Source organism: Argiope bruennichi, chromosome 1, assembly GCF_947563725.1.
Source record: "Argiope bruennichi chromosome 1, qqArgBrue1.1, whole genome shotgun sequence".
Lineage (NCBI taxonomy): Eukaryota > Metazoa > Arthropoda > Arachnida > Araneae > Araneidae > Argiope > Argiope bruennichi.
The window spans coordinates 90,125,203-90,147,648 of record NC_079151.1 but is presented as its reverse complement, the minus strand read 5'-3'; the positions used below and the strand labels follow the sequence as shown (position 1 = coordinate 90,147,648).

At 27.8% G+C, this 22,446-nt stretch overlaps 1 protein-coding gene across 1 annotated transcript in view; it reads left to right on the top strand.

Moving 5' to 3' along the window:
- LOC129965768 (testisin-like) overlaps positions 1 to 20,008 on the top strand; it is a 75,315-nt gene extending 55,307 nt beyond the window's left edge. Inside the window, exons 3-8 of the mRNA XM_056079945.1 lie at positions 7,991 to 8,293; positions 10,293 to 10,369; positions 11,111 to 11,196; positions 13,879 to 14,159; positions 15,361 to 15,518; positions 17,143 to 20,008. Of these exons, the coding sequence (XP_055935920.1) occupies positions 7,991 to 8,293; positions 10,293 to 10,369; positions 11,111 to 11,196; positions 13,879 to 14,159; positions 15,361 to 15,518; positions 17,143 to 17,298 (1,061 nt within the window). The 3' untranslated portion in view covers positions 17,299 to 20,008. The remainder of the gene's footprint in view (positions 1 to 7,990; positions 8,294 to 10,292; positions 10,370 to 11,110; positions 11,197 to 13,878; positions 14,160 to 15,360; positions 15,519 to 17,142) is intronic.
- Positions 20,009 to 22,446: the final 2,438 nt, after the last annotated feature.

The following is a 22,446-nucleotide window of genomic DNA, read 5'->3' as shown; positions in this document are numbered from 1 at the left end:
ACCTTGCTCTTCGCTTACATCTTATAAGATTCCCAGTACTTACCACAGCTGATCTCCGACCTATTACTAAATAGGGCGTTGCATCGAGTGATACTCTAACATTCTCTTTTCACTGAAAATTTATAATGATATGTAGTGAAAATAGTTTTTTTTTTCAAATGTTTAATTAGAGATATTTAGATCCGTGTGAAATGTCCTAAAATTTTTCTAACACTTATTACTTTATCATTTTAAATCACAGCTTTGTATCAGAAATGATATCAACTGGTAAAGACGCCTCATTTTATAAGGAAATATGTGGGACGGAAAACGTACAAGTTGATTGTCAAATGAAGTTAATGTTACATAAATAGCCTTTTAAATTGTTTTCCATCATGTTCCTCTGGTATTGCTTAAAAAATCTCGCGGCACCATTTCTTTGTTTTAATGCCACTCTCAAACACTTTTGTCGTGTAAAAAAAATTCTTCATGGCACTATTTTTGTCTGAAAAATTCCATTCTCAACCATTTTTGTTGTGCAAATAATTCTTCTTGGTGTCATGTTTGTCAGAAAAATTCCACACTCAAGCAATTTTATTATGTAAAAATATTTTCGCGGCACTATTTTTGTCAGAAAAATTCCACTATCAGTCACTTTTGTTGCGGAAAATATCTTTACAAGACCATTTTTTTTTTTGAGAAAAAGCATTTCGAGTTTTTAAAATTTGAAAATAAAAAGAAGGCATTATTTAATTATAACTGAAAGAAAAAGAATTCAGTTGGTTATTTTATAATTTTGAATGAAATCTTTTATATTGAGTTGTTTTTACAAGTTTTTATTGTTTTTTTCGGAATTTTGTATTAAATTTATCACTCATTTTTTGATGTGGTAAAGTTTTCAAATTTTATAGAATTACATATTAACATTACATTATAACTCAAATCACAGAGTTATAAAAGAAAGAGTTATAAGAAGACATTGTTTTGGTAGAAAAATGTTTGAAATGTGAGATGTGTGATGCCTAAATGGCCACAGATATCATTTAAAATCTTTTTTCGCTTGGGACCATTTTATCATAAAAAATGGCCAATATCAATAGCGGAAAAAATCATCACCATTTTTATAAAAAAAAATGTTTCTAGCTCATAGAGTTTGAAAATAAGTGAGGAAAAAAGCTTTAATTAATTATAATTAAAAATAAAATAAAGTAAAATAGTTGTTTTGTAATTTTAAATGATTTATTTTACGTTGATAGTATTCTTTTATTTGACTTCTTATTTGTAAAGACGCTATTCTGTAAGCGATTTTTTTACTCATTTTCTAATGTGGTTGAGTTTTCAAATTGTATAGACTTACTTGTTTTCCTTGTATTTATTATTTTTATCATTTCATCTTAAATATTAGAACTGTAAAAGAAATAAAACCGAATGATAAGAATGATTATTTTGTAAAAAAAACGAGTGGCAAAATGTGAAAGTCGATGTCCAAATGAAGCCAGTTTTATACAAATGCCATTTAAAATCTTTTCGTTCTCAAATATTTTGTTGTTAAAAAATTCTTAATGGCTCCATTTTTATATAAAAAAATTCTTGTTTCAAGAGATTGAAATTAAATGAAAAAAAAGCTCTAATTAATCATAATTAAAACGAAAAGAAATTAGAAGGATTTTTTCGTAATTTAAATTAAAATATTTTATTTTGAGTTGATGGGAAAATTTCGAGATAATAATTACTTAACTATGTTAATTCAGTTAATATATAGAGAACAACCTGTCCTTTAAGACATTTTTATCGATGCCAAATTTGTAAAGATACAATAATAAATAACAAAATTACAAAGTTTTTTTTTTTTTTTTTTTTTTTTTTGTAGACGACTGTTTACTTTTTTTCGATTTCTTCTTTTTAAAGAAGGAATTTTGTAAGCAAATTTTCACCCATTTTCTAATGTGCTTAGGAATTCAAATTTTGTACGCTTGCAAATATTCGAGGATGATTAAATATTTAGATATTTTCAGAAGCTGATTTTTAATTCGTTATCTATTGGTTCGATTAAATTTTAACATAATATAGATTACTCCATCTGATTGTGAATTTAAGAAAAAATAATTACAGGACACAATAATATTTATTATAAACTATTTATAAAAATCATTAAATAAAAAAATTGTACTGTTTGGTATAATAATTAAAGTGTGATTTTTTAAAAATTGTTTTACCTTAGCGTCTTTAACAATTCGAAAAGTGAAATTTTGGATATCGATTTTTTTTACTCAATTCAAGTTTTACTAGAATTCTGAATCTTTGTATATTTGTGTGTTCTCGATTACAACAGGCATACTTTAATATTTTCAGACGTACTTTTAATCGATTCATTGTAGGTAAATGTTCATTCTATATGTGTTTGTCATATGGTAAAAAATATTAAAAACAGGATTTATTGAAATGTTTTTAATATTAATAATAATGACCAGGAAATATATTTAATAGTAATACTATAAAAGAAAAAAGAAAAACGAAGTATTATAAAATAATAATAAGGAGAAGGACGCAGGATTTAAAAATATACGAAAAGGAACAATGATTTTTTTTTATCAAAATCTGAATAACAGGTTAAAAAAAATCTGAGGTAAAAACTGAAAACATGAGATACAAAAAATAATCCTATGAAGATGTTAATTTTAAAGAATAGAATAAGAAAGATAATTTCTAAATATTTGTTAAAAACGAAAATATATTTTAAAAATGATTAAACTCTAATTCATTTAGAATATTCCTATAAGACGCTATTAGGATTGAGTTTTCAGCTCCAGAATTTTAATTCGTTAATCGATTGGTTCAAAATATAATTCTCAATTATTTTTTTTCTCGCATATACTAAAGAATTCGAAAGAAAAAACTTTTTGGGGATTTTCTTTATTCCAACACATTATAATGCAACATTGCGTAAATATGCGATCCACAGCTTAAAAAGCTTCCAGTACAAAAAGCTAAAATAATATATTTTCGATGTCAAAATATCGTATGTTAAAAACTACCCATTATTAAATTTACGAAATTTTGCTGACTGATAAAAATAATTGAACTATTAGCTAACATGTAACATATTCTTATCGGCATATTTTTCATAAGACATTTTGATGCAATAGCGACAAGACGTATTATCAACGAAAATAATAACGTTGGTTTATTAGATATTGTCTAAAAACACAAGATCTAGATTTGTCCAAATTGTTAATCACTGTATGAGAGATATGTAGTATTCCTAAATATGTCGCATATATGAGATTTCATAATTTTCAATTTACGAGATTAAATTCAGAATTCACAAAAATTCGTGAAATGAAAACATCTGATAGATGTAAAAATGTTAAAATAGTACGATTCACCTTAGATTAGAATTCCATATGATTAGAATATGATAGAACAAGTAGATAAGTAATTTGTGCATGGCACATGAATGTATTATTTCGTAACATGCTTAACGGGAAGTTTGCTTATATGGTAGACAAATCAAGACTGATACTGAATATACTAATTATTTAAGTGCAAAATAAATTTAAACAAAATACGAAATCTCACTACATTCATTTCACTTGTATTTTGTAATAAAATATGTTGTAATAATATAAATTTTGCAATAAAAAAACAAAAGTTATAGGGCATTTATTTTTCTAAGACGTTTCAAAATTATGCAAAACAAAGTCTTAGACTTTACAAAATAAAGAACAATGATCTCACAGTGCTTTATAATATTATATAATATGGTGGTATTGAGAAATATCACAAAAAAAAAAGGAAAATAATTCTTCGTTACTTGAATTTTCAAATACAAAACAGTGGAGTGGTGTTCCCGAAATTTTCTCGCTTACTTTCTAATAAAAATTTTATCTCCCCCCCCACATAAAATTATAAATTTCAGATAAGGTTAAATGTAGCAATATAAACGAAATATAGAGCATTGGATAGAGATATTTTTTCTTCATGGATTTCTTTCAAAATTTGATAGAAATTTACAAATTTGATGTCTGTGTTATTTGAACTCATATACAAATCTCATTCTTCCAACTCAAAGCATTTTAAGGCAACGTATTCACAGACAGACAGGAATAATACTAAAAATGTGTTTTTTGAACTCAGGTAGTTCTGAAACATGGAGATTCCTCAAAATCTCGAGTTCGAATTTTTTATTAATATAATACTTTATATTCTGTGTACAAGGAAGTAAAAAAGATTAATGTTGTTAATAATAAGTTAACTAATACAATAATTAGTTAATAATTATTGTATTATTTAACTAATTATATTCTTAAGTTATATTCTGTGTACAAGGAAGTAAAAAAGATTAACGTTGTTAATAATAAGTTAAATAATACAATAATTAGTTAATAATTATTGTCTTATTTAACTAATTATATTCTTAAGTTATATTCTGTGTACAAGGAAGTAAAAAAGATTAATGTTGTTAATAATAAGTTAACTAATACAATAATTAGTTAATAATTATTGTATTATTTAACTAATTATATTCTTAAGTTATATTCTGTGTACAAGGAAGTAAAAAAGATTAACGTTGTTAATAATAAGTTAAATAATACAATAATTAGTTAATAATTATTGTATTATTTAACTAATTATATTCTTAAGTTATATTCTGTGTACAAGGAAGTAAAAAAGATTAATGTTGTTAATAATAAGTTAAATAATACAATAATTAGTTAATAAATGCAGTCATATTATAATTCAAATATTTTCATTTTTTCTATACACAAAGTGCAAAGAAAACATATCATTTATATGAACTATATTTTTATCCATTATGAAAATGAAAAAATATAGAGTGTTTTGTACCCAATGAAGTTAATAATTGGATTCTTATATTCAATTATTAAAAAAATATTCGACGACTGATTCTCTAAAAATGTTAAGATTTAATAAGGACAATTATTATTGTATTTTGGTTAAGCGTAATTCTGCTTTAAATTATAATGATTATGCATTACTCTAATAATTATAAGGTACAAATTTTAAACATAAATAACGTTAAAAACTGCCGATGCTTCGTTAAATTTTTAATTAATCAAAAATTTTTAAATGTCGCTCCAAAGTGTGCATTTTTGAACTCCAAATGATATATGTGCCAAATTTAACAGCTTTTGAGCAAACGATCTGGCTATGAAGTATCAACACACACACACACACACACCACACGCCATTATTAGAGAGTACACATCAGTTGTATTTTCTTTCAATGCAATTTTGATTTTTCCGCAAATGGAAGTCTTATTTAAAATCAGAAAAAGTTATTAACCGAGTTACTTTGTTCATTATTGCTATCGCATTCTTTTGTGACATGTCAATAAAAATATATAATCAACAAAAGAAGCAGAAAATCATAAAATAAGAAAGGACGAAGGAGATCATCCGGTTTCTTGTTTGTGTGTGTCAGTTGGACATTATCCTCATTTTGGATGAACCATGTCATTTGATGCAGCCGAGCGTGTTATTCGATTTAATTAAGGCCTTCCCCTTCACTTTTTATGATTCATAAAGTCCGTTTCTGATTTTAATATTGATTTATTCACGAGGAAAATGCAAGTTCAGAGAGTTGTGAGTCATTACAGAGCTCGTAAGCAGAGACTTATGCTCACGTAAGGTAAATAAGCAAGCTCGATATTGTTTCGTTCCAGTGACATTCATTTCTTTTTTAAAAATTTTTACCTGTTCTATAATAAAAGTTAGGAAGAATTTTATGATTGTAGTTTACTTTTCAATGTTTTTCACTTTTATGTTTCTTGCGAATATTGTATATATATATAATGGATAAATTACTAAAGCCTGTAGTTCTGAATATTATTTAGGGGTTTTTTTTTTTTGTTTATATGATCACGAAATTCAGGGGCATTCTCTTAGCATTGTTCGTGATTTTTTTTTACTACTAAAGCCAAATTCGTTGCCATTGTCAAAGAAAATACATTGAAACTTCGAAGTTAATTCGAGCTGTCAAGACCACAGATAAAATTCAATTTAGACAAAAATTCTGATGGAGAAAAATTAGGTCAAAATATAAATAAAGAGTGTGAAAAACAATTTATTAAGCTAAAAAGGATAGTAAAGATTTATATTTAATATTGCTAATTTTAGCAAAAATAATATATAATTGATAAATAAATAGCGAATTATTTTACAAAATAAATGGTAATTACAATTGAAAAGGTTAAATAATTTCAGTAAATAAGTAATTTAATAAACAAAGATAAGTAAAACTTTAAATACAACAATCATGCACTAAAAGTTCAAAATAAATAGTAAAGTTCATATTTTATTGGCAAAAAGTTTCTTCAAAATTGAAAATGTGACTTTTTCTAAATATATTTCGTATCAATAAAGTGAATTAAGGTACTTATAAAGTATCCGCAAGGATAAAAGGTATGAGATATTTAATTAATGAAGTAAATTAATTGCTTCTTACAATTTTTATTTTAGATTTTGTAACAATCGAAGTGAATTCGAACTGTGGTAAAGATTTTCACTTTATTTTATAGTAAATTCAACATTACTGAGAAACAAATTCCTAAGAAGGTGGATAAAAAATGTTCGGATTTAGTAATTTCCATTATATTTGCTAAAATCCCCACCTTACTGTTCAAAAACCCTGTTAAAGTAACATTAGCAATGACAGAAGATAGAGTTCATTCTAACAACCAGTATCAGATGTTTAACATAATTGCCGTGATTTAGAGAAATAAAAATTATTTCTTCTTATGTACAACCATATATGGTTATGCAAGTACAAGGTTTATCTCGTCAATGCAAGTAAAATGCTTATGTAATGTTAGTATGTACTAACATCATGCAGCTTCTATTTATTTCTGTCGCACTGCTTTCAATTTCTTTAAATAATTATAATTAAATAAATCATAATTATTTCTATAAAATGTATTGTTGATTATGATATTTTTAACTGTTTTTATACTATTTTTAGTTTTTGTAACTATTTTCTAAAAGAATAACAAAAAAATTAATGAAATAGGATTTTAAAAAACTTATACTTAAAAACAGAACTCTGCTTTTGTTTGTAAATCATATTAGTCCTTTTGCTTTCGTAGCCTACTTTTATTTAAGAAGGAGGGGACGGAAAACTTTGTGTGCCTTGTAATTATTAAGTCTTCTTCTTTAATTCATTTCAGTCCTATTTATAAGGTTTATCTTAAGTTTGAATTCACATAAATATTTGTAAGATTTCTTTAAGTTTTAAACAACTTTAAGAAAGCTATCAACTCATTTCAAACAAAGCATTAAATTGATTGCCAAACACATGAATCCAGAAATTTAAAACATCAAACATAGATATTCAACAGTATCCTAATATTTAAATTTTTTTAATCAAGGTTCTGTCGATTGCACGCATAACTGAAAGTTCAATAAATTTTCACCATAGTCTGTCTTCATTATTTTGATTATTCGAGAGTCACGAATTTCATTTGAAATTTACAAGTTGAAACGTGTGTTGATTTAACCAATGTTTCTGTGTTTTGAAAATAGAAATTAAACCGTGAGTAAATATTTTTCTTCTAAAGTAGATTTTCTGATTAAATTTAAATATTTATATTATTAAATGAGTGCTAATAAAATAGCTGATTTCAAAGGGTTTTTTTCACCCACACAATGTTATATAAATGACCAATGTTATAAAATTCGAAAATGAATAAGTACTGAGAAAAGTAAGCATTTTCTTAAGAGTTAACAAAAAGCCTTTTTTTTTTTTTTTTTTTTTGCGAAAGTCTATTTATTAGATTGTCTCAATGGAAGCAGCATAATAAATACATTTTCTTTCATGAAAATATTTTTATGACCTACATATATTTGTAATATATTTAGGAAACTAGATTTTAAGGAAGAGCAAATTTTTAACGATGTAATTTACATTATATTTTATAAATATCATCTTACAAAACACAACGAACGTAATTTTTTTAACTTTGTCATTTATTTCTACTCTTTTCTGCCACAGGCGCCATCTATATTCACCCACCATATGATTCTTCCTCTTCTTTTCATCCGAAATTCCGCAACGAGAGACATTTCAGCAGAGGCCAAAATTCTTTCTTTCCCCAAACTCAGTCTCGACAAAATGGTTTCTCATATTGCAACGGAGGGGGAAAGTGTCAGTTCTTCCTCTACTGCTGGCTCTCAGGGGGTAGTTTAGGACCCTCATGTGGACCCCTTTTCTCATGCTGCATCACAGGAAATGAGCCCCAAAGTAAAGCTGCTGCGCCTGCTCAGAGAAGTTACGGACCGGTAAAGAATGACCCTTGTAAGTATATGGATTTTTTTTTATTAAACGGTTTAGCGATTATTAACAATTTTATTAAACGATTAAGTTATATATTTGAGAAGACTGGAACTATAAAACGTGTCTGCTCTAATCGTGACTAAACCTTAACCTAAACTAAGCTCTAAATCGTAAGATATAGAGCTCCAATTGGGAAAAAAGATGCTTTAAATGATGCAAAGAATTTATTACGCTACTTCAATAAATGTATTGCTGAAATAATTTTACATCCTTTGGTTCAATTGTTCATGTTTAATAACAATAGAGCCAAAACAAGAAAATATTTCATGCATCCGACTAAAATTAACCAAGTTATGATACCATACATATCACTGTTTTAGATATGTACCAACAAAGGCGGTTTCAGCAGCAGCCTCCTGAGAGATCTGTCAACCAACAAATGACAATAATAGCTTAAAATATTTAAATTTTAAACTTCATATACAGTTTAATCACAGAAGAGTTGAAATATTTTAATAAATATGATTTACAGAACTCGAAGATTGCATAAAAATTGCGACTTCCTAATTTTCTCAATCGTACATTTTTTAATCCAAACGATGTAAATTAAGATTCTTTATGTTAATTAAAACTTTTATCTAATTAGAGGTATATCTTATCTATAGCTGTCTAGAAATTAGTTAAGTGGCCTGATTCCATTAATGATTTATTGAACATAAATAATCCAAACGATGTAAATTATGATTCTTTATGTTAATTAAAACCGTTACCTAATTAGAAGTATATGCCTTTCTATAACCGTCTAGAAATTAGTTAATTAGCCATGATTAGAATAGACATTATGTTAGACGTATGTTATTATTTATATTTGTTTTATATTCTGTGTCTCATTGTCATCAGGAAATTATCTTCTGTATTTACTATGCTTTCCAGAAATAAAAATTAATTATTTTTATTTCTAATAAAAGCATGTTAATTCCTCTACTACGTGAATTTAATAATATAACTTTATAGTTAAAATAATAACTGAGAACAGGAGAACAAAAAAAAATGCCAATAAAACTGCTGAACAAAAACATAAACAATGAAATAAGAATAAAAAAAATTGCACACAAAAAATTAGTACTGCAATTTTTAAAAATATTTCAATCGATAAAATAACCCTCAAATTTTTAATAAATTCACTCTTCATATCCAAAGCCATATTCTAATTTATTTATTCATATTTAAACTGATAATAGTAGATTGCTATTAATATAAGGATAACGCATTCAAACGATAAAGGATAAAAGTATGAGATTCCAGACACTTCTACACAATTATAAGAAAAAAATATCGATATTTTTGCAAGAAGATAATTTTTATTTATACATATCTGAGATGGTCCTATTTGGTCATAATACCAGATAATTGGCTTTTAAATGCATTGAAAACGGAAACAACAGAAAACTAAATGAAATAGTTACAAAATATTTGGCTATGTTATAGTACAAGATGCATTTATCAAATTGTTTTTCTTATATTTGTGAGATTGTTCGATTTAGTTTAATGTTGTTTATTTCTCAAACAAAATTTAGATTACAAAAATTTTAAACGAAAATAAAGAAACAAATAAATAATAAAACTTGTTTTTAAAAACTTTGCAGCAAGTATCGTTTTATGGGAAATAAAAACTATTATTCCTTCATCTTAAATTACATTCCAGAAAATAATTAGAAACAAATAATCGCTATATTCCAAATGTTAAAGTGATACAATAACGTATCCATCAATCACATAATGTGTCTAATAAATGCATGATTTCATTATTTTAACGTAATTTTCAAATTTAGATTTAATATAGATTCTATATTAAGAAATTCACATTAGAAGTGTTTAGATCTTTGACTACATAAGAAACTATTAAAAATCGTGAATATAGAAATTAGTAGTTATCCTGAAATTGAGCACCCTTTTTTGCTCACTTTTAATGTTAAACCTGAGAAATAATGCGTTTTGCGCTGCTTTGTTTCATGGCAAGACTGTGGAAGGAGCGCTACCAGGACAAGTCGTATTGTTGGCGGTAATGATGCTTATTTCGGACAATTCCCATGGCAGGTAAGTTCTGTGTTTCAGAAAGAATTGAATATTTTCAACTCAACCATAAGCAAATTTTTTTATTTGCGTCTAAATAGTTCTAGGAGATTTTTTTTTCTTACAAAATTAAAACTCTTATACTCTAATCTGATGATATGGTAATTTGATTCATTATAAAGAAGAAAAAATACTTATTGCTGTACTTTTTGTGGCTAGTTTCCCCCTCTTAAAGCTGTAATAAAGAAGAGAAAAAAATTACTTCATTTTATGAACATAATTCTGTTACTATGATGAAGATCATTCTTTCAAAAATAGAATGAAATGTGGGATCAATAACAATAAATATAAAAGTTTAATTCTTAATGATCGCCGCCAAATACAAAATTTGTCAATGTCTATAGTTTTTGTAACTTTTGTATAATTTGTAATATCGTCGCGAGGGGTTCTGTAAACTGTTTTAATAAATTAGCATTTTGAATTTACCATAGGTACATGCCATTTCCCTGGCTATACGAAACGCCGTTTCGAATTTTAAGAGCTTAAAAGGACTTTTCTGATCACCCTATATAATACATTTTTAAATGTGTATCAAAAATAAAATTTAATAAATTAATGAACAAAGGAATTTAAAGTATTAATTCATTAAATGAAATTTAATTTATAATGTCATTTAAATTATTTATAATGTCATTAAAAAATTTGACACAAATGTTTTACCCTCTAGCAATTTATTGATAATTTTATTTTTTACTGTTGTACTAGGCTGTTATTCAAGTTGGCGGCAGTAGATGTGGCGGTGCACTCGTAGGTCGCAGGTTTGTTGTCACTGCAGGACATTGTGTTGCCAGGTAAGCATTTAAATAACAACTGTAGGTATTAAATATTTTTACAAATTTTTTGTATTATTGTTGATATTGACATCAATTTTTAAGTTACTTTTCGGAAAAAAAAAAATCCAAACACTATCCGAGATACTATTTTTAGCATTAATGATGCTGATATTAATTTTTATATTATTATTGGAAAGAAAATCCAAGATTTATCTGAGGTGTTGTTTTGTATTATTAATGAGGCTGACATTAGATTAAATTATTTTTAGGAGAAAAATCGTTTCATTTCATCTTGTCAAATGAATATGTGATTGCATAATAAGATTGAAACAATTAGGAAAATCTAGAAAATGGATGTAAAATTCTCAATTTATTTTTTGAATTTGATTAATTAACTATGTTTCTTAATCTTGTTAATTAATTATTTTTATAAAAGTTTAACAATGAAAATTTTGAAAAGACTTTAACCAGTCATTTTCAAAGAATAAGATTAGATGTAATGCGTTTACTGGAATTGGAAATATATTGTTTGGGGCATATTATTCAATTATATGCTACTTAATGGATTTAAAATGTAAAGTTGCAGTTGCATTAAAATTGTAAAAACTATGAAAATAAATCAGTAAAAAAATTTTCCTTTTGTTTCATGTTCTTAATTTTCACTTTTATAAAATTTCTGCACTTTATGATAGTGAGAATACCAAATATTATTGAAATCTTGTACAAGCCTGTCCGATTATTTGATCTTGTTTAGTAAATTAATCTAATATTACATGGAAAAGATATAAGTAACTGTTATTAAGTCTGAATGAAAATTACGTCCTTCAAGAACATGAGAAAATGATAAATACTGCTTAAATGTATATAAAGAATAAAGAGAAAGAGGCAGATTCTTCTAAAAATAGATATGAGATAATACAATCGTAGCGTTAATTTATTTGCTGATATGACAATGATGACGTTTTTACTTCTTCATACACAAAGTATTTGTACCGACTATACCAAGACTATGGATCTGTACCAAAGTTTTAGTACCGTCTGTATTTCGTGTACAAAGTACCGTCAAGAAATTCGAATTTGAGATTTTGTAGAATCTCCACATTTCACACAGAATCTCAGATTCATATCAACTTGTGAACCAAATCTGTTAATAGTTATAACTGTCTACTTTCAGATGCATATAAGCGCAATTAGACTAAACGCAATGACTTAAATCAATGAAATTCGATATATGACATTGTGACTAAAACTATTGTTGAATGTCAAATTTTGCTTTCAAACGGTTGGAAAAAAGATAGCTAAAATACGTATTCCCATCTTGTAAAAATGTTAGATGCGGCGGAAGGTCTTATTTTGTAATTAGGCATTGCCAGGCATTCAATAGGCATGCTAGGCAGCTTACCAAAAGTCCGCAATTTTTTTCGAGAGGAGGAGGGAGGGGATAAGACCTTTAGTGGAGAGTATACTGGAAAGATAAGTCAACCATCTAACTCTTCGACCTGCCACGAAGGCACACGGATTTAAACCATAAAACTGAATGACCGGACCGCAGCAACAACAACATTGGAGGGAACTGTGTTTGAGTCCTAAGGGCCTTCACCGGCCACGGTACAACCCTCCACGAAGGAAGTACATCCCGTCATCGATGGGAGGAGTCAGATCTCCCACCTATTAGTGTACCCTCCAGGGTGGCGAGATCCAACCACCATGCCAGAAGCATCTCATCCTCATTTCAAGGTGCCCCCCGGGGGTCATACTGGAAAGATAAGGGGCGATCACTCCCGTTGGTGTATTAATCACATCTCAGCAATTAATTGCAAAAGAAAATTGCAAAAAATCATACTCTAATAATACACAATTACATTTTTATTAGAAAGTATGGGAGAAAGTTTCGAAGAGACCTCACTCATTGGTTTTACTAGAGTAATGATTTTTTTTTAATCATCAAAACAGGAGATTTTTTTAATCAAAATTTTCAAATGGAACTTTTTTTAATCATCAAAAGAATATGACATGAAATGCTTATTACTTTGTAAATTAAATATTTCAATCTCAAAAAAAAAATGACTTCGTATTAAATGAAAGCCTATCCAAATAAACTTATATTATTTAAACAAATCGACCCATCAAATCATTTTTCTTTAATTTATGCTTCTTTTTATTTTACTTCCAATCTTTATCCATTTTTGCAAATAAAAAGATGAAAAACAGTTTGAGTTAAGCTCAAATCTAAAGAAAAAAAATTAAGTTCTAATAGTAAGTCACGCATAATTTTTACATTCATATTTCACTGCAGTGAAAAGAAATCAAAGAGGACACAATATATTATACTTAAAAATCTTCTAAACTTATGTTATTGAATAAAATATTAAATGCAATTTCGAGAAATAAAAGTTCCATTAGTAAAACACATACATTTGAATCTTTTTCGGATTTTCTGCATTATTAATCATCAAATTCTTTTTTTATGAATATATTTTAAACAAGGTAATGCGAGAATATGCTTAGAAGTATTTTAACTTTTCTGTAAAAGTCTATTTTCTTTTGCTTTATTGCTTCTGTTAAAACGTCATGTTCTTCTGATTACTTTCATTTAAAAATGAATGGTAAATAATGCACGTACTTTTTGTTTTAAAATTAGACTATATTACTTAAAGCATTATTTCTTACTTCATTAAGAAACTATAAATTTTATCATAGATCCCAGCACAAACCCCACAACATCCGAGTGACTCTAGGCGATTACGTGCTTCACTCGAACGTGGAGAGTCTACCAGCCGAAGTGTTCGGAGTGTCGGAGGTCCGTCTGCACCCTAATTTCCGTTTTACGCCTCAGGCTGACCGTTATGACGTAGCTGTGGTAGTCCTAGATCGCCCTGTACCTTATCGGGAGAATATTCGTCCAATTTGTATACCAAGGAAAGGAGCGGACTTCTTAGGAAGGACAGCGTATGCTGCTGGTTGGGGTGCTCTGGAACCTGGTGAGTGAAAATAATTATGGTTTGCAGCGTGCACCATGGTACCATGGTTTATGTTTGGTAAAAGTCATGTTATTTTGGGATATATACAATGCATATCAATTGCTTGATATCGATATTGCAATTGCGATACAATATCAATGCAAATCAATTGCTTGATACTGTGTGAAAATAATTATGGTTTGCAGCATGCGCCATGGTACCATGATTATGTTTGAAAAAAGTCATGTTATTTTGTGATATAATTTTCTCATTTAAATTAACTTAATGACAAATTTCTTGTATCGATACAATATCAATGCAAATCGATTGTTTGGTAGCCAAATTCAGAACACATTCTTTCTCTAACCTGCAGTTATTTGGTTGCAAATTGTCTCCATACTGTAAGGAATGGACACGTGGTTTCTTTAGTTTCAGTTCATAACTTGAGTTTAGGTTCTAATTGGTGTTTCACCTAGCAGTTCTTGGCTGGTATGGTTTCATCAACTAGAAATTCATCATCGAGGTAAAGTTATTAATAGTTTTTAAGTCCATGAAAAAGTTTCTTATCTCTGCCATATTTAAGATGGAAAATCGGGCAACAGATATTGGTTTTCCATTGGCATCGAGTGATGATGTGTTTTCAAATTAATAGAAAATTTTCAAGAAATTCCCTGGAAATTAATAATTTTTCCTTTTTTGATATACTAACAAATTGCAGGAAAGTTTTTCTCACTTTTTTCGTTTATTACAGGGTAATATATTACCATTATAATTCTCTATTCCATTTTTATTTAAATGCATAAACTTTATATGGTCGAAGTTTAAACAAGTAAAGAATGTTCTAGAAATGGCATATAATGGCCTTCTATATTAAATTTAAAATACCAGCCTTATAGGGAATCAAATTGGGCACCTTGCAGTTACAATTCCTTGTGATAGTTGCTTTAATAAAGGAGTAGCAAAAGTCAGATATTGATTAATAAATTCGACCATTGGATCTTTCATGTAATTTATCTGTCTTCAATGAGACCATTAATGAAATCAATCTGTCTCCAATGGGCCCATCACTGAAATTGATTTGTCTTAAATATAACCATCATAAAAGTGATAAATCTTGGATGGTCCATCAATCAAAATGTTCTGTCTTTGTAAATATATCCATTAGAGCTTATTGCCGGTACAACCTACCTATTGCCTACTTTGAAATCTGTTCTCTTTACAGGCTCCAAACTCCGTCCAAAGGTTCTTCAATTCGTATCTGTTCCTGTGATAAACAATAAGATTTGCGAAAACTGGCACCGGAAACAAGGTATCAACATTCGCATACATGATGAGATGATGTGTGCAGGTTACGAGTTCGGAGGGAAGGATGCCTGCCAGGTGAATTGTCTTATAACTATTTTATTTTAACTATAATATTCAATAAATTTAGACAACCGGTAAAAATATTTCCACAAATCACAATGGGACAATTATTCATACAGTCGTTCCAGAATTATATATATAGAGAGAGTAATAGAAATCTACAAATATCTCAACGTATCTTTTTCCTTACAATGATTATAATAAAGAAAATGTGAATTTTGATGTCAGTAGGGTTTGAAACAAACTTGTAGTTGTAACTGAAAAGTACAATTTGTGGTTGTAATTGAAAAGTACAACTTGCAGTTGTGCTTTTCAATACAAGACATATAGCATCAATAAATAATTGTATTCATTTAAATATCATTTAGTAGAATAAGAAGAAAATGAGAATATTTTGTGAATAAAATTTTTTTCTTATTAATGAAGAATTTATATAAAAATTTTAATGCTGCTTGTGGATCTAAACAATGTCAGGTAATTATAATAAAATAAATCCTGTAATACGCCACGGAATGCAAGGTTATTTTATATAAATATGATTGGTCTCAAATATACATGACACGAATGATAATCGATCAGTTTAAAGTTTTATATGCATTATCATCAGAATGATCATTGATTAGGTATTTTTGAAATGACGATTCTCGATTAACTATATTAGAAATTTCAGCATAGAAGAAATCATTTGTCTATAATAAAATAAAAAAACAAAGAGAAAACTGGCACTGCAAAAAATTCGCCACGAAAATATTCACACGATATATTTTGGAAATGCATATGTTTTGCAATGGGAAACTAATTTTCTTTTGAAAAATTACATTTATTATTTTTTTATTTCAGATATCAATAGACTTTTATTTTTATACGAAATTTTTAATTTAAAGAAAATTTCTTTAAAATTAAGACGAAATCTTCGTAAATTGGCTAGATGTTGAAATACAGTTCATCACAATTTAAGTATTAGCTTGTAATAGAGGCAACTATACGAAAAATGCCACGTCAGATGTATAAATGTTTCAGGAGTTATATTAATATACATAAAATTTTTATCCTTGTAATGAATCTAAATCTTCGCACTGATATGATTTATCCATCAAATTAAAATTGAATTTAATTGATATATGATTTATCATTATTTTCTTTTAATAGCTCTACGTACTTTATAACAGTATCCTTACGAAGGTAATTTCTTAAAAATTTCTCAATAAAATAATTATTTCTTTTGACAGTAATCACTTTATTTTATAATCCTTTATGGATTTTTCATTAAATCAGAGGGCAGAACATAGACAGTTTCGCTTTATGTTACGAATTTCTCTACCTATCACTGAAATTTGAGTATCATCGCCATCTTGTATCTAAGAAGTTTGACCCCCTTCAAATCCATCATAGTTATTAAGATATTTAAATTCAAACAAATATTTTCTTCCCTTCTATTCGTTTAGGGCACAGAGGTGATGATTATATAAATATATGATAAATATATGATAAATTTTTCATAATTATCTTGCAATTTTGTAAAGGATTTTAATGTCTATAAAATAAGCGGTAATTCAAAAGTAACTAAATAAAATCAGAATGATTGTAACTACTTAATTAACAAAATGTCATTTCACTTACAAATCATTTGATTTTACAGGGTGATTCTGGCGGTCCCTTGATGATGGAAGAGAACAACGTGTGGTTTCTCATCGGAATCGTTTCGGCTGGTTATTCTTGTGCAAAGCAGTATCAACCCGGCATCTACCATAAAGTGTCCAGTTCCGCGGATTGGGTCTCTTCCGCGATGCACTGAAATATAAGTAATCAAGAAAAAAAAAGTGTTGGCTAGTCATTCATCGGAAGAAGAAAGCCCTCTCATTCGATGCATCAGTTGCATCCTCCCAAGTCTACATTACTTTACAATGACCGGAGTTCAGATACATACTTTCAACCCCTGAACTGTGAAATGAACATGAAGGATATTTCCTAATGTTGATGGATTATTAAGAGGCTTTAAGTGATGTAACAAGTCAAAAGTCATAGTCAATGGATGACACTTGAGAAATTACCATAGAAGCCCATGGAAAGATGACCTTGTGTTCATATACCATATTGTTGTCTGTAATTTTTTGATTCACAATGTTGTATATGGAGAAACACGATATTGTAAATGGAAAATGTAGCAAATTGGATATTTATACAGATGATTATTTATTCTCAGCTTGGAAGGCTGGTGAAAAGAATTGTAGGAAAGGGAGCTTAATCTTGTGAAAGACGTGAAAAAAAATAAGGGGGAAGAAAGGAATCGTTTGAAGTATTTCTAAGGATTGTAGTGATAATAGAATATTTTTTCTTAGAAAAGATGTTGACGACTATAAAAATAATTTTATTATATACTAGATTTTGAATTAATAATTTCAGATTTATATCTTGAAAATGAATTCTTTTAATTATTAACAATATGGGTACACATAAATAAAAATAAAAGGATGCTGTGAAACCTTTTTTGCTGTAAAAGAAGTCGATTTGAAGTTAAAAATGATCTTTTCTCATTAATTTAATTTGCAACTAAATTTCTATTTGTCCCATTTTGATCTCAAAATACAGGTTGTTTTATAAACAAGAAAGGTTTGCAAGGTTATTATAAAAGTATACAAAGAAAGAATACACCACTTTATTGTTCATAGAAAATAAAAAATAACAGTTAAAAGCAAGTTTTAATATGAACCCTTCAGAAATATATTATATATTAGGGCAATGTGATAACTCGAGCCCACTTTTTTATGCTTGTCTAGATGGGGAGGGGGTGAGTTGTATATATAAGTGTATGGCAAGAGACGATTTTTTTTTAGAACTTGAATACTTATAACTGTGTAAGTACTCACAGCACTAAGTAATCGCTAAATTTAAACTTTCAACTATTATTTTTGATTTTCGGTAATCAACAAAGTGCTACTTTGTTTTTTCTTTGATTAGCCCCGAAAAACTGAATAATCAGTTATGAACACCCTGTATATTAGCGTCTATCATAAATGAAAAGAAAACAAAACAAAAAACTGATATATTAAAGTGCTACAAAAATAATATATGATAAAGAACTATATATCAGAACACAACAAATATATCTGTAAACTAACAATCACAGGCACATAGATCATCTATCTGCATTTGATTAAGAAAAAAAAATCGATATAATTTAATTATAGCACATAGTGGTATAATATGGATTATTGTTATCCGGGACATAATTGTATCACTTTTCCCTGTTTTATTTGTCGATTTCTGCACTATCTCAGTTTTCACAGCGCTCTTCCTCTAATATTGACGACAGAAGCTCAAACACCTCTCTTGACAACCAATTGCTATGCTTCAAACCGCAGAAAACCTTTTTATAGGGAAAGGATGTTGTTTCCTGAAAAACACTGCCACTCTTAGTATTTACTTATGAAGAGCAAAATAATGCATCCATAATAGTTTTTCTTTAAAACTATCTATTTTTCTGAAGATTTTTCTTAGAATAAAAGAACTGTTTTTAATTATGGGAGAATCACCATTGAATACTTTACGTAAATTCTGCTGAGTTAAAAGCGGAAATTTACTAATTAAACTTCCGTATCTGGTCTCTTAGAAACCCACCCAAGTGTCTTCATTTGAAGAAATCTTTGCATAGTTGTTTGCGCATTATTGTTGCAATGTTCATTTTATAACGCAACTTCATCCAATACTCTTAATATAGTCAAAACTCAATACTTCTTCATGTCTATTTATCGCCAAAAGATTAGCACTAAAATATTTCAAAACTTTATAATATTGTCAAGTGAATCTAAGTACTAAAAGTCAATTTAAGATAATTTAAATCGGTACTTTTCCGTTAGCCGTGCGCAAATGTAGCCAATTGTGAACCCAACGCGAATTTGGCGTAAGAAATTTGGCGGAATTCTACATTATTTGGCGATCTTGCGTCTGGCTAACGGAAAAGTACCTTATAAATCTTACATTAAAAACTACTTAAAAGACATCTGTTTTTTTAATAAAAATATTAACATGAGGGCTAAAATTTTAAACAAAAAAAAAAAATAAATAAACTGTCCATTATCAAATATTTTTAGCAAGAGACTTCTATGACATGTATGTATTGAGATTTGGCTTTACATTTTATATGCTGATGCTTTTTTTATATTTTAAACAAGAAGAACAAACTTTTTTGATCTTCAAAAATGCTTCAAAGTAGAATTGGCGTCCTACTGGAAATTTTTTTAATGGGGATTTTTCAAAATGAATCAGTGAAGATGGTGTTGGTTCCTTTTGGATGGTTCTTAGGTTAATTACAGAAAAAAGGGGGTATATGTAAATCAGCTGAAAATGCTTTCTTTGTTGATTTGTTTATTTGTGGGTTTGAATGAAATACAATGTGATTTTCATTTAATCATAGAATAAACATTTTATTTTATTAAAATTGTATTTAAATGCTTGCGAAGAAAATTAGTTGGTGAGTTTAAAAAATATTCTTATTTTTAGAAATGCTTTTAAAATATTGATTTCATCAATTTAGATTCTTGCATTTTAGAAAATGTTTGTGTTGTATTTTTTGTTAAAATTTTTGTTTTGCTCTGTGATTTTGGATGATTTCTTTCTGATATGGATTGTCCAAATATTAATGTTATTTAGTGGCTGAATTTTAAATATATATATATTTGTTTTTTATCAGATAAAGTGTATCATGTTTTCCATATTAAATTATTTCACAACGCAAAGTTCGTTTTGTTTTGATTTCTTTTCTTGAATTGTAATCTTATTTCTCGAACATATTTTTTTCTCCGAATATATACTTTAATAATACGAATTAATTTTCTTAAATTTAATATTACAGAACATTCAACAAATCTTGATCTAAAATATCGCTTATTTTATATAAAAGCACTTGAAACTTCATTTCTTCACTAATGCAGACAAATCTGTGAAAACAAAAGTGTCATTCATTGATAAGACAGGTGTTTAATTTTACATTCTATAATAATTCCAAAACAGCAGTATAAAATGTACAGGAAATGAATAGAAAAAAAAAAGATTTTTTTCCCAATGATATCCTTAATTTTTTAATCGAGTGCAATAAACACATATCAAATTTATGTTTTATTACTGATAGTTGTAATGAGATGCATTAATTTCTTATATATGACAATCAATCGTCAGAATCAATATATCAATACTTAATAAGTGAAAAAGTAACACAATTTGTTCTTCCTACATTTTTTCAAAAATTCATTAATTTCTGATAGTAATATTAAATAAAAAAAATTATATTAAAACAAAAATACTAAGAAAATGAAAGAAGGTAAAACTAAAGAACTTAAAATGATAGGTTAAGAAATAATGGCACGTTCACAGTTTTTGCAAAGCATGCTCTTGCAAAATAAGTCAATAAAGAATATTTTACAATTGTAAAAAAATTTCTTATAAATCATTAACCGGCTTTAATGACCAATTTGCCGGGGAATATGGATTATATTTATTTCAATTAAATCTTTTATACATAGCTCGGTGTGCATAGTGCCTTCAACATGTTATTTTGAAATTTTAAATTTTGACAAACATATACTATATACACGAACTTATCCAATGATGTTAGATCACAAAAACTCATAGTTAGAAGGTAAAGCAACCGTCCACATCATCTGACATCCAATAACACATACTCTCAAGCAGAAAATTCCTTTTCTTTCCTTTTTCTTTCTTTTTTTTCATGTACAAAATGTACCATTGATTCCAGCATTAATATCAAAGGAAGTTATCTCAACCATCTCTTATATTCTCTAATAAAGGTGTTATTATAACCTCCCCAGCATGATACTGGGGAATTTGGATTTGGAAGTGAACCCAAGATTTTTTTTTTTTTTTTTTTGGATTCTTTCATATTAAAATTGTGTGCTTCATAATGTAAAAAAGAAAACAGAATATGAATTTTGTATGCCTTATTTGATAGATTGAAATTAAAATTTAACACAGGTACAAGTTTAGTAAAAAGATCTCATACCAAATTTATTTACATTAGTACTTCTACCTCTTCATTATAACGTTTGCATGCAGGCGGGTGTACAGACTGACAAACAGTCAACTCTTTGATATATTTAATTCAAAATTTAATAAAATCCATACGTTCAGTTGCAAAAAAAATTATATATAAAATTTTATTTACCCAAGTCGCTGCTCTTTTGAATTATTACGTTTATATATATACTCAAGTACAGATGTACAGATGATCAACCCCTAGATTCAAACTCAGATCTACACTTCAATAGCTAACAAAGGCACCAAATTTTATCCAACTAGCTTTTTATGTTTCGCTGCTATAGTATTCACTTTAACTCGGACAACCAGACAGATAGACTTTTTGTCCAAAGATTTCCTTTAAAATTTGATAAAAATTAATAAAATTAATGAAAACACCATTAAACAATATTTCATCTGTCTAGCTCAAAGAGTTTTTGAATTATCTTGTTCTAAGACAGACAAAGACAAAGAGAGGCAGACTAACAAACATAATTCCATAAATATGTTTTTTCGAACAAGGGAGTCAAAAATGTGGAGATTCATAAAATTTCCAATTGAAATATTTTGATGACTAAAATAGTTAATTTTTGCATAGTTTTTTTTACAAGGGGGTATTCATAAGAGTATATTATACTTGTTCTTTTAGTGCAGAAATTAACAATTATATGACAGAGAATCACAGAAAATTACATAGATTGAAACAATCTAAAAAGGAAATTAAAGAGCAATAAATATAATCCTACAGAATACTGAATAAATTGCATAATATTTTAGAGTTTTATTAATAGGTTACAAAAAAAAACTTATTGTCATTGTGTATGAAAAATAAAAACTTTTTAATTACATACTTTTCAATAACTGTAGAAAACCAAAACCAAAATAACAAGCGGTTTCAACTTTGCAGAAGAAA